Source organism: Hipposideros armiger, unplaced genomic scaffold, assembly GCF_001890085.2.
Source record: "Hipposideros armiger isolate ML-2016 unplaced genomic scaffold, ASM189008v1 scaffold_87, whole genome shotgun sequence".
NCBI classification, from domain to species: Eukaryota; Metazoa; Chordata; class Mammalia; order Chiroptera; family Hipposideridae; genus Hipposideros; species Hipposideros armiger.
This window is the reverse complement of record NW_017731437.1, coordinates 1,646,860-1,658,558: the sequence shown is the minus strand read 5'-3', so window position 1 is coordinate 1,658,558 and position 11,699 is coordinate 1,646,860. Positions and strand designations below refer to the sequence as shown.

At 50.4% G+C, this 11,699-nt stretch overlaps 2 protein-coding genes across 2 annotated transcripts in view; one reads left to right on the top strand and one right to left on the bottom strand.

Annotated features, from left to right (window-relative positions):
* MXRA7 (matrix remodeling associated 7) overlaps nucleotides 1-6,894 on the top strand; it is a 33,102-nt gene extending 26,208 nt beyond the window's left edge. Inside the window, exon 5 of the mRNA XM_019644241.1 lies at nucleotides 5,363-6,894. Within this exon, the coding sequence (XP_019499786.1) occupies nucleotides 5,363-5,477 (115 nt within the window). The 3' untranslated portion in view covers nucleotides 5,478-6,894. The remainder of the gene's footprint in view (nucleotides 1-5,362) is intronic.
* Nucleotides 1-10,187, bottom strand: part of METTL23 (methyltransferase 23, arginine) — a 47,511-nt gene extending 37,324 nt beyond the window's left edge. Inside the window, exons 1-2 of the mRNA XM_019644275.1 lie at nucleotides 10,128-10,187; nucleotides 7,780-7,846 (exon numbers count right to left, since the gene is read on the bottom strand). The gene's annotated coding sequence lies outside the window, so the exon portion shown is untranslated. The remainder of the gene's footprint in view (nucleotides 1-7,779; nucleotides 7,847-10,127) is intronic.
* Between the last annotated feature and the right edge of the window lie 1,512 nt (nucleotides 10,188-11,699).

Sequence of the window (11,699 nt, the reverse complement as noted above, 5' to 3'; positions counted from 1 at the left end):
GGGGTAGGGGGAGGAGGGGGAGGGGCTGCGGGAAGGCGCCTGGTGTCGCCGCGGCAGCTTTAGCCCTCCCCTAAGAAGGTGACGCAGCTGAGAACAGTGCGCGGCAGAAACCTGTGTTCCCAAGTTGTGGGACAGGCAGACTTTTACGATCAGAGTGAGCGCTGGCCGACACGGCCCTGTTCTGGTAAGTCCAGTGCGAGTGGAACACCGCTGCACTCCTTTTCCCCTGGTCTGCGGTGGCTTTCGCACTGCGGTGGCCCGTTGAGCCTAAGACAGCTCCTTACAGAAAAAGCTGCCGCCCCTGGATTACGGAGAGAGGGCCTGGCGCACCTGTGGTCCCTCCAAGGACCCTGTGGACAGAGGGTATCGCCAAGACCCCAGCCTTAGTCTGTGTGCTCAGATAGATGTGAGGGGCCATTAGAACAGGGAAGACCAGTTGGTGGACTGGAGCCAGGCCTCAAGCCAGGAGTCAGACTGCCACTGTCACTGGGTTCAGAGCTGGGGCCTCGGGAATGGGGATGGAGTGTCCTTTCTCCGTTCTAGTTATACAGCAGACTCTGTGTTGCCTAAGAGGGTTCCCCCCACTGGATCTTTGGGGGTCCCTAATCACCGATTCACACTTCCCTGTTCTGTGGGGTTGGGACTGTGCCCAAGTGCTGCTCTAGTGGGGGGAAGGAGTTCACACCGCATCTGCAGGCTGTGGTTATCACTGGTGTACCCCAAGTTGAGGAGGGACTTGCGGACTTCACAGCCCTTGAACACAGTTCCTCACAGGGTGGGGCTGGCGTTCACGTTCATTTTCATGACTGCCCCTCCCCAGCATGCTGTCTGCTTGCCCCCTCCTGCCCCTGCATGTGGTCAGCCCCTGCGCCCCTGCGTGGGGCCCCTTGATGCCCACCCCTCTGGCGGTTGCTTCTGTTCCTCGCATGGTGATGCTTGGGGTTGCAGAGGTTGGCAAGTTTGGCTTTGTCTTTTCATCTACAGCACGATAGTTCTGGGGGGGACCAGGAGAACTGCGGGGTGTAAGGCAGTTCTCGTGCCAGCTGAGTCCAGAACACTGCCCTGGAATCATCAGTATGAAAAATAACATGCATATGATTGTCAACCCACTAAAACCACAAGCCAGTGAAAAGTGTGCTCTCTTCTTTGCCTGTCAAATTCTTTCAACCAAACTCTGCCTGTTTCTAATTCCTTTCCTGGCACTCAGGGTCCCAGTCAAGTTCCCAGCTAGTTAACAAATAAATACTGCAAGTTCCTGACTGTAATTCATGAACTCAGCCAACATACAGTATCTAGAGTCTAAATCTTTAGTGGTCACATGTCCAGCACTACCCAGAAGCCTCAGTTTAAATGTGTTCAGGGCATGGCCCTTAGGAAGCAGGACTGAAAGCAAGAGACCCCAAATTCATTCCCCCACATTTAATTGGGCATCCCCATCCTTGGAGCTGCTCACAGATCCAGTTCCTCCTGCCCAAGGGGCAGAAAGCGGTGAGGTTTGTAAACCCAGAGGCGGCTGCTGCTTAAGAAAGACCTGCTTTGTCACTGTCTGCCCTCCTCCTCCGAGCCTTCCCCTGGGGCCTGGGGCTCACAGGTGTCCTTGCCATTGCCTCTGCCTGGCTGGGGGCAGTCCCTGGGTTCCCACCGCAGCTTCTCTGGGAGGTGACACATCCAGCCTCAGCGTAGCTGGGACAGTCCTCCCAGCAAGATGTCCCCCACACCCCCAGAGCCAGTGAAGCTATCTTCTAGTTTGGCAGGAAAGACCAAGCACCACCTCCGCTTGCCTCCCTGTGCACCATTCCCTCTTCCCAACCCTGGCGTGGCAGAACCCAGGTTGCAGACCAGTCTGGTTCTGATAGATGAGGACCCAGCACCCACTCCATTCTGAAGGTTTGCAGGACTGTCCTGACTTTTCTGGGAGGACACGGCTCTCGTGGAAGGTGTTTTTGTGTGGCATAACGGGCAACGGTGTGAGGAGGCAGAGTAACGCCGGCTGGGATGGTCTCCTAGTCTCTGCTGCCTGACAGGTCCATGAACAGGCAGCCGCTGTGAATTTCTAGAAATATGTGCTGACTCTAACCTCCAGAAGAGGGCGCCAAAATCAGATCCATGCGTTCCCTCAGCGTGTCCATGTGCTTCTGTGTCATTTAGAAAAAGCGGGCACACCACTGACCTCATCTGGAGGAGCACGTGTCCTAAACTGCCAATGTCCCCAGAGGGGCAAAACCCAGCCAGCAGAAATGGAGCGATAGAACCACCCCAGTCAGCCACAGGGGCCAAAGATTGGAAGTGCCGGGTACCTGACCAGCCTAACTACCCAAATGCCTCTTAGACTCGAAATGGGAGTTGGCGAGCTGTTGGGGTCCCGTGTGGGGCCCCACCGGCTTTGTGGAACGGACTATCTTGCTGCAGGTGATAAGAGGCAAACTGCCCCTAGCGTGTCTGAGATCTGCAATTCCAAACATCCTTCTTCCTCATCCCATCCCCCTCCTCTCCATGGTACTTGTAAGATGGAATGAGTAAAATCCATGATCTTTTCTCCCTATTTCTCTTTACAGAACCGAAGAATAATGAAGTTACCCTTAGCCTCCTCCTAAAGGCTTTTCCTTTTGGCATCTTAAAAGCTTGAGAGATACAATGAAACCCCCAGAGAGCAGCCTTGCAGGCTGGCGGGGTGCACCTTGCCTACACAAATCTGCCGGACCCACAGGCAGGAACTTTCCCATGGCTGGGAGGGCGCTGGGGATGCCCTCGGCTCTGCCGGTGTAGGGGTGTCCCTCCGTTTGGGTGGATTGCTTAGTGAAGCTGCAGAGTTTTAAGAGTTTGTTCTCACTCCCCGAATTGATTTTTATCATTCAGCCCTCTCTTCCACATACCCTTCGCCCCTGAGATAGCCACTGTGTCAGTTACTTCACCATTTTAAAATCAGCATAGTTTCACTCCATCGCTCCTGCTTTTTCCTTCACTGAAGCCAAACCATGAAAGACTTTGAGGTGTGACGGACGAATGGGGCCGAGCTGCTGGGTCACGGCCGGCTGACTGCCCTCCTCTGCCTCGGGGCCACTTCGCTTTTGCTGTCCGGCTCAGCTGATGACCGAGCAGCAAAGAACCAGGGCTGGCATTGGTTTCCCGGAGCCCTTATTTTCCTTTTAGAGGAGGATTGAATCCAGCCCTCTTGTTGCTAAGAGGCCTTTTTGCTGATGTTCTTACCAGCTCAGCCAAATCACCTTTGCTTCGGCTGAAGCAATACTTACAGTGTTCGCTTCAAATAGATTTCTTGACTGGCTTTTCCTAGGAAGTTTCATAGATGAGTTAGAACGTCACCAGATAGTCACGTCAGTCCCAGATTCATTTCTCAGAATTTTATATTTGACAATATTTATACTATGCCAAACTATCTGCAGTTTTTAAATACGTTGGTTAAAACATTTTTTAAAAGCAATAAGTTTCTAGAAAATGTTGTTCCATTTAATGGAAGGCCGGGAAATGTCCCATGTCAACCCGTAGGGCATGTCACATTCCCAGTGACCTTCTCCTCTGGGCCTAATACCTTGGGTTCAGGGGCTTAGGGTGTAACAGGCAACAACACAAAAGCCACACAGACCCACGTGATGAGCAGATGTTTTCCAGTGAGCACACACGTCTCCACATAGCAATAGTGATGTCCTTGTCCAGGCTGGGATCTTACTGACACAATAAGCAGGTGACTCCCTCCAGGTCAGTTGTCTAAATTTGTCTGGAACTTTCTGAATGTGGGCGCCAAGCCTCTTGTATTCCTGATGGCTTGGGAATGTGTGTTCAGCCTTTGTTCAGCCCAATAAACTCTGAATAGATGGTCTCAATTACTGTGTGTTTTTTCAGTTTTGCTCCGTTTTTTAAAAATAATCTCCTTTGGACCCATTAAAATGTGAGCTTTCTCTCATTTTCATGCCTGGTACTCTCCAGCAGAGCACAGAGTCTTGTGTCCACCCTGTTAGAAATATGCAAGTGCCAAAGCCATCCAAAATGCAGGGGAGAGCTGGCGTTCACTTGGGGGGGATGCCCCCACACATACACCCGGCTTATGATTCCATCCAAGGCGTTCAACACACACCCTTTCAATTCCCAGTACTGTCCCTTCTTCGGACAGTAGGGTACAGGGTACTTATCATAGGCTCCTTCTCCAGACCACTGCAGAGAAGCTTTCAGGGTGACAGAGAGGCCGCGATTTGGGACTTCACTACAAAGAGCTTCTAGATGCCACTCGAGTCAGAAAACCAGCTGCTGGATGGGAGATACGGGGTTCTTGCAAAAGGAGTATGTTAGGATAAATGTAAGACGAGACATCGGGACGACCCCTGCCCAGGCAGCTGTGTGCCCTGCAGGGCACTGGCCAGAGGCTGTGCCACAGCCCTGCTCTGCTGGGCCTGCAGTGGTGATCGCAGACCCAGCTGCGGGGAGGCGCTGAGAGGTCCGACCCTGCCGATGGGCTGACGGCCTCTGAAGGTGGCCTGTCCCAAGCTGCTGGTGTGGTGTGGTGTGGTGTGGAAGGAGGAACTGCAGAAGCCGGAAACCAGAATAGTGAACCGGTGCCAGCCAGCACAGCACACCAGAGCGGAACAAACAAGAACCAAACTGTTCCCTGGTTTTGCTGCCGTTTCACTCCACCCTTTCATGTTTGCGCTAGTGGGAGTTGTCCTGTATGGTAAGATGGCATGGCTGAGCCTCATAAAGGTAACGGAAAGTGCTCTCAGCCTCCCAGCCTCTCTCCAGCCAGGCGTGTTCCCTGAGAACAGGGGCAGGGCCCCCCGCCGGCCATAAGGTGTCTGTGTAAATTGGAAACAGGCCCTTCCTATGGGCAACAAAACACACCCACCCTTGCTCCTTGGCCAAGCACCCGTGTGTCACCTCTGCACGCTGCCCAGTCTCCCAGCCCGTAGTGTGTTTTCTAACTCCACTTTGGGCTTCTCTCTCAACAAAGGCTGTTCCTACCACATTTCTTCATAGGACCCCCAGCCACTCAATGGAACATACCTTCTTCCGCACTGCCTCGTTGTGAGATGTGAGGTCGACATTAAAAGGAGGTTCAAGGGGAAACTGAAACAAGGAGAACCCGAGTGATAAGTTGGGGTCCCCAAATCTCCAGGGTAAACCCAAGACTTAGAACTCCAGTGTTTAGAACCCTCAAGTTGAGCTTTTTAGACCAAACCAGCTCTTGCATTTTGAGTGGGTTTTGTTCAAGTTTCGTTTTCTTCACATTCTGGAAAGCAAACGCAGTAATACATGGGGGGAGAGGGTGCCCCGACTCCACTGGAGGCTCACGGCGTCTCTCTCTCGCTCTTGGGTTAGGAGCCTCTTTTTCCTCTGTATCCTTTCTTCTCGACAGAGTTCAGAAAGAACAGCTGGCGGCCATCTTCAAGCTCATGAAGGACAACAAGGAGACGTTTGGCGAGATGTCCGACGGCGACGTGCAGGAGCAGCTCAGGCTCTACGACATGTAGGCCGCCACCTCCGTCACCCAGCGGGACGTCCACGACTGCTGCCCCGTGACTCTGCCCTGCCCCGTGAGCCCAGCCCTCCTTGCTTTCAGACTTTTGTAGACTTCATTTGATCTTATATCCACAGATGTAGATTTACTCAGTTCTTGCAATTTATGTATCACGTAACCGGAGTCAGGACTGTGGGCTTCAGAGGAGAAAGTGACTCCTTTGGCTTCTGCCTGCTGCTGAGGTTCCAGCGGTTACACAGGTCAAACTCCACGCAGACCCGGGGCAGGCAGCAGCCAAGCCCCCAGCGCGTGGTGGAAAGTCCTACAGCCTGCATGTCATCTACTAACAATACACTCTTGTTCTGACTCACAAGGACTTCTGGAAGCTTCTGTAACTGTATGGAAGCAAGCAGTAGGGAACCATTCTTTTAGCAAAAAGTCTAATTCAATCTCACCTTCCATCCTGGAACAAAACAACTGTATCAGAGTTAAGCCCCTCTAAGAGTGCCTCTCATTTAAGCATGAGGGTTACTTTACATATAATTAAGTAAAACTTATTTGAGCGCTTATAATGTACCTAGAACTACACTAAACACTATAGATGGAAGAAATAACATATGTGACATGGTGCCTACCTTTAGGGAGATTAAGTCCTTCAGAGAAGACAGGCACGTGTGCGGGGAGACAGAAACTCACCAGGCAGCATTCAATGAAATGCCAAAATGACCTCACACAGGGTGTCTGGGATGTTTACGAGATCAATAAATTTCTGTGAGTCAGTGAATGTCTGATGACGGAAATAACAGTGCTTCTTTCATGCTGCACAGGCCTGGTTTCTGATCACCACACTGGCAGAAAAATTCACAGCCAACTGAGTTAGGGAAGGTATGCTAAAGAGAGAAAGTAGGAAGTTCTTACATTTTTTATTTGCTGAACTAAAACCAAATCAACACAAAACCAAAGCAGTGGCCCTTGAAGCACCTCCAGTCAGTACTGGTGGGGAGTGCAGTTAACCTCCTTTCGTCATCTGCTTGCTAGGATTTTTCTCAAGCCGCCTCCCGGCTGTTGCTGTAATTCCCTTTGCTTGTTTGCTGCTGGTCTGATGGCTAGGGCGTCTGCTCTCTGTGTCTGGTTTTATATCCAAATGTCAGTGCTTTTTCCCTTTTTAAAAATTATTTTTATCTTTTTTGTCACTGCTTTTTAGATTTTTTTATGGTTTAAGAATTGTTTGTTCCCTTTCTGGGGTCTCAGGGACCCCCTTTACATTGTTTTATCTCCCCATCCCCCAAATGCATGTCACCGGGCTGGGCTGTCTCTCCCAGGATGCACTTCGGAACTGGCATTGCCCCCTGTCACTGTATTTCCCTGTCCTTTCCTGCTTCCCCCAGTGCTTCTTCTCTGATTACACCAAAAAGGAACCGTTTGCAGTACTTGAGTCAAAATTCTCATGGCGATGGGAAAAGTAAGCTGAAGGAATTTTTGTATACTTGGATCAGCTAAGATGTTCCAACTGCAAAGAACAGGAAACTCCAAATCAACTGTCTTAAACAAGAGGAGAGCTAGGTCACACGAGGAGCCCAAGGCAGAACAGCTGCAGGCCTGGAACTGTCCGGGCCCAGGCTGCAATGTTCTCAGCTCAGTCTTCCTCGCATTGCAGGCTCTTGTCGCAGACTAGCTCTCTTCATGGCTGCAAAATGACAGCAGTTCAGGTGTCATGTCCAAAAGCATCATCTCTTGCACATGTCTCTAGGAATGAGGGAACTGGTCCAGATCCCCTCTCCGCCTTCCTTCAGATCCCAGTTGGCCAGGATAGTCATGTGTCCATGCTTCGACCCATCACTAGCAAGGAGATGGGACAACCATGGTTGGCTGAGACGCCTTGGGGCTGGGGCCAGGTCACCTGAATACATGGCCAATCAGAGGAGGTAGCTGGACCCTGTTGGCGCTCTGTGAGGAAGAGGCAGGGATGGGTAGGTATTGGGTAAACACCAGGACCACTCTGTCACCCGGCAGGAACTTGTAAGCCAGTGTCTGAAGTGCCCGGCATACTCGACACTCCTATTCTTGGGCCGCTGATGCTTCAAGGAAGCACTGCTGACTCCCTGCGACTGTTAGGTGCTCTGTTGCCATTTCTGGATAAGCACCTGCTTCTGTTTATACCATTTCTGTCACCTGCCTCACTGAGACATCCTTGAGCCCATTTGTGGCTGGAAGAACCCTCTTAAAACTCATTTCAAACTGCCACCTCTATGTCCCCCCCAGATATCAATATTGCTACAGGTCAGGAAAATCAAAGTGCCTTAAAAAAACTGTACCTGTTCTTAGGAGTTTCCTGGAGTCGATGCCAAGAACCAGCACACAATCATAAGATAACGTCCCACCCTGCAAACCAAGAGGAAACACCCTGTTTGTTCACAAGTGTCAGAAAGAATAAAAATCAGTACCCTTAGGGCCACCAAAAGGCATAAGGTAAGGGAGAAAGAAATGGCAGGCAAGAGAGAGAGCAAATATGGAAGATTTCCACAAGGCAGGCCACCGTCAGTGTGTCACAGCCACACAGGGCCCAGACAGGCCGACAGAAGCCAATCAGAATGGAACTTGTCCAGGTCTGGGGCGTTTAGAGACTTTCAGGGGCTCAGTCTCTACCCAGTGACGAGAACCAGTCTTAGAGCCTCTCAGCCCCTCCCCAGGGAGTCCGAACACCACCCTACTATGGAGCCTTACTGCCGAGGCGCTCACCCAGATAGCAGCGGCTGTCACCCATCACACCTACAGGGGGTTAAAAACCATGCCCACACACAGTTCATTTCTGTCCACCAAACTCCCTGCTAGACATTTCAGGGCTTCCTTCCCTCCGTGTCTTTGTAACAGCCACCATCTGGACAAAATTAGGTGTCTCCCCACTTCTTGTCCTCAAAGCAGTCGCCTTGCCCAGCAGCCATGGGGAAGAAAAGGTGCAATCTAAGCAGCTTTTAGAGTAGCCAAAAACGGAGGGTAAGCTTGCTGTGAACTCCGCACAAGCTCTTTATTCCCTACTCGTTGGATGATTTGGACTTGTTTTCCTTTTTTTTTTTTAAATCTGAAAATGTAAATAGTTTTTCTAAGAACAGATGGCTGTGAGGTTATTTTGTTCTTCCCAATTTGATTATAAGAACATATGTTTGACCAAAGGACCTCCTATTTTGACAAAGCCTAAGATTATCTTCTGGGCAGCTGTCTGGGCCTGGAAGACCTCAAGTGTAAGCTAGGTCCAGATGGAGCAGGCCTCATGCCTTCTGAAGGCCAGTGTCACGTATGTGGAACAGGCACGGCCTCTATCTAAGCCACCACTGCAGGACTGCCTGGCATGGCAGAGATCCACAGTCACCCATCTGGCCCCACCGTCCTCTCTAGGAGCCAGGCTCTACTTATCGTATATTACCCTGAAGCAGGTAAAAGTCATTTCCTTTCTCCCCTCACCTCCTCGAGGAACCCTGGAGAGAGGCAGGGTGCCAAAAATCCTTAGCCCAGTCAACACCATGGCCCCATTATAAATAACTTGAGGCCCACCCAGCCAAGCAAGCCTGTCCTTCCAAGGGTCTAGCACTGGATCCTCAGAGCACAACGACCAAGCTGGGCAAATTCCCAGTGTCACCAATTTTTGTTTTGTGTTGCAGTCTTTTGTTTTCTTTTACCTATTATTATTGCCATCACTTTATTTTTATTCTAGTTTCCCCTCTAAGGTTTTCACCATGTTCTCCACCACTACCACCTCTACTCCTTATGAGGAAACCATTTTTATTCGTTTTGGTTTTGGCCTTTCAGCATTTCTTTTTGCTAAAGGTAGCAGCCCATATACAACGTCTCTAGAGATCACGCCATACACAATACCGCTGGCTTCCTCTTTCTTTTTAATGCTGCGAAGTCTGCTGTATAATACCACGTAATACTATATTCATATATTGTTGATGTGCCCCAGTTTATAAGCCATTCTCCTAGTAAGGGGCATTTGCACTGTTTCCAATCTTTTGCTAATTCGAATACTACCACTCTGAATAAAGCTTTGTGCACCTGTTGTTTCCTATTTGTGGAGGAGTATTTTGAGGAAATGGATTGCTGGGTCAAAGGTAAACGCACATGTTGTTGGGTATTACGTCCCCATCCCACCCCAGGTTATACCAATTTGCAATCCACCAGCAACGTATGAGAGCTCCAGTTTCTGCACTGACCTTAACGGAGCAACTTGTCAAACCGGATCTTTACCAATCTGATGTCAGAAATGTTAGCTCAGTGAAGTTTTAATTTGCTTTTTCTTATCATGAAAAAGGTTGGGCATCCATTCAAATGTTTAAGGGCGCCTTACATTTTTTTTCCCCTGTAAACTGTCCGTTTCTGTTTCTTCCTGTTTTCTATTGACTACCATCATTCAATCTAAGCTTTAGCGCACCTAATAGCGTACACTTTGATTACTTTTGGCGACCATTTCCGGGGCAACCCGGATCCTGCATAAGGGGGAGCCTCACTGACGAAACCAGAGAATCTAGGTAATTCCAGGAAAAGCCTACCAAAATCAGGAGCCTTAGCCGAAAGCCAAAACACTAATTGCAAAAAAGACGTCTCCCGCAGTACAATTTCATTTACGCGGTAACTAATCTTCTACTTTACATACGAAAGAGAAACGCACAGGCACAAACCACAGGTCTGCACATTGGACCCATCACTTTCCAAGGACCCATCGTTGCCCTCCCCGCTCCCCTCCGAGCTCCACGCTCCAAAATGGGACGTACCGGATGTCCGGTCCCGTACAGTCGCGTTTCCTCAGTGATTGACAAGGGCTTTTGTCCAATGAGGAGCGCGGGATGGCCCACCTGGTCCCCGCCTCGCGCCTCTGTCGCAGAGGTTGCCGGGTGTTGGTGCTTCGCGTCCGCTGAGCGCTGACACCACCTCCGAGTCCCAGGCCAGCCCAGCCCGGCCCCCGCCTTTCCTCAGATCAAGTCTACAGATTCGTACCCATACCGAACCCCCGCTGCTGCGTCGGGGTGCGGCTTGGCGATCTGTTCTGCGTGGGGCGGACTCCTAGTTCTCTACTGAGGCCTTGCCAGCCCCTGAGCACTGCACCGAGCTTGACTCCGGAGGACGAAGATGAATTCAAGCCGGTCCCTGTACCCCAGGATCCCACCATCTCTGTCGTCTTCACCCCACACTCCCCAGGCCTGCCTGAGAGTGGGCTCCAGAGAGTGGCCCTGCGTCTCAGATCACTGCCCTGCAGCTGAACCCAACACTCGCCCACACCCTTATTTTTCACATTCCCGTGCCTCCCGTGCCTCAGGCAAAATCCAGCAGATCCTTGTGATTGGGCAACTGCACGCACCCATTTTCTCACCCTGGTGTCTTTGATATTGAGCTGACTTAAGGTGTGAGGCAAAGGAGTCACACCTTCGGGGTTTACCGCAGCACCGCTAAGTCCAAGATGAAGTTGGACTCACCACTTGTCCTGAACGATCAAATTGTTTCCACTCCAGCACCCGAATCCGGCCCAATGGAGGCTCCACACCCCTAGGGGTGGGGTACCACCAACTTCGAGTCTTTGGGCCTGACAGTGGCCTGGGTGCTCTACAAATGAAAAGGGGGGGGGGCGTGCCTCAGGTCAAGCTGGGTCATTACGGGTTAGTTACTGAACTGTGTTAAATAACTGTCAATCTGCAATCAAGGGGTTTTTTTTGGAGGGGGCGGGGGTAAATCTCATTTTTCTCACTCCTTTAAGTACTTTAATTACTTTTTGTGAAGCTCTCCACAAGGGGACAGGTTATTTTGACAGGCTCAGTCATTTAGCTCCTTCAAAGGTGTATCATTCACTTCAGAACTGGGTTAGGTGGTGTCTTTGGTTCTCTTGTCATCAATCAGCTTCAATGAGACTGCAAGTGAAATTTCAGGACAGGAGGCAGCTGGCAAGGGGACTAAAATTAAGAAAATTGTTCTGGGAATAAAAGGTTCAGTGAAAGAAATGGGAGCAAGGGGGCAAAGCACACAGGATTCAAATTAGAACTACTGAGTGGTGTGAATTGGCATATTATACTTTCCAGACATTTAGCGAGCCTGTCTTCAAGCAAAGTACTCTGCTAGAGAATATACTGCAAAATGAACTCAACTTGGCTTTTACTTTTGAGATGAAGGTTCACTGACTTTTCAGAGTGCATGCTACGCATAGAGCATGGTGTGCCTTGCCAATGTCCCCTCATGAATCTTCACAGCGACT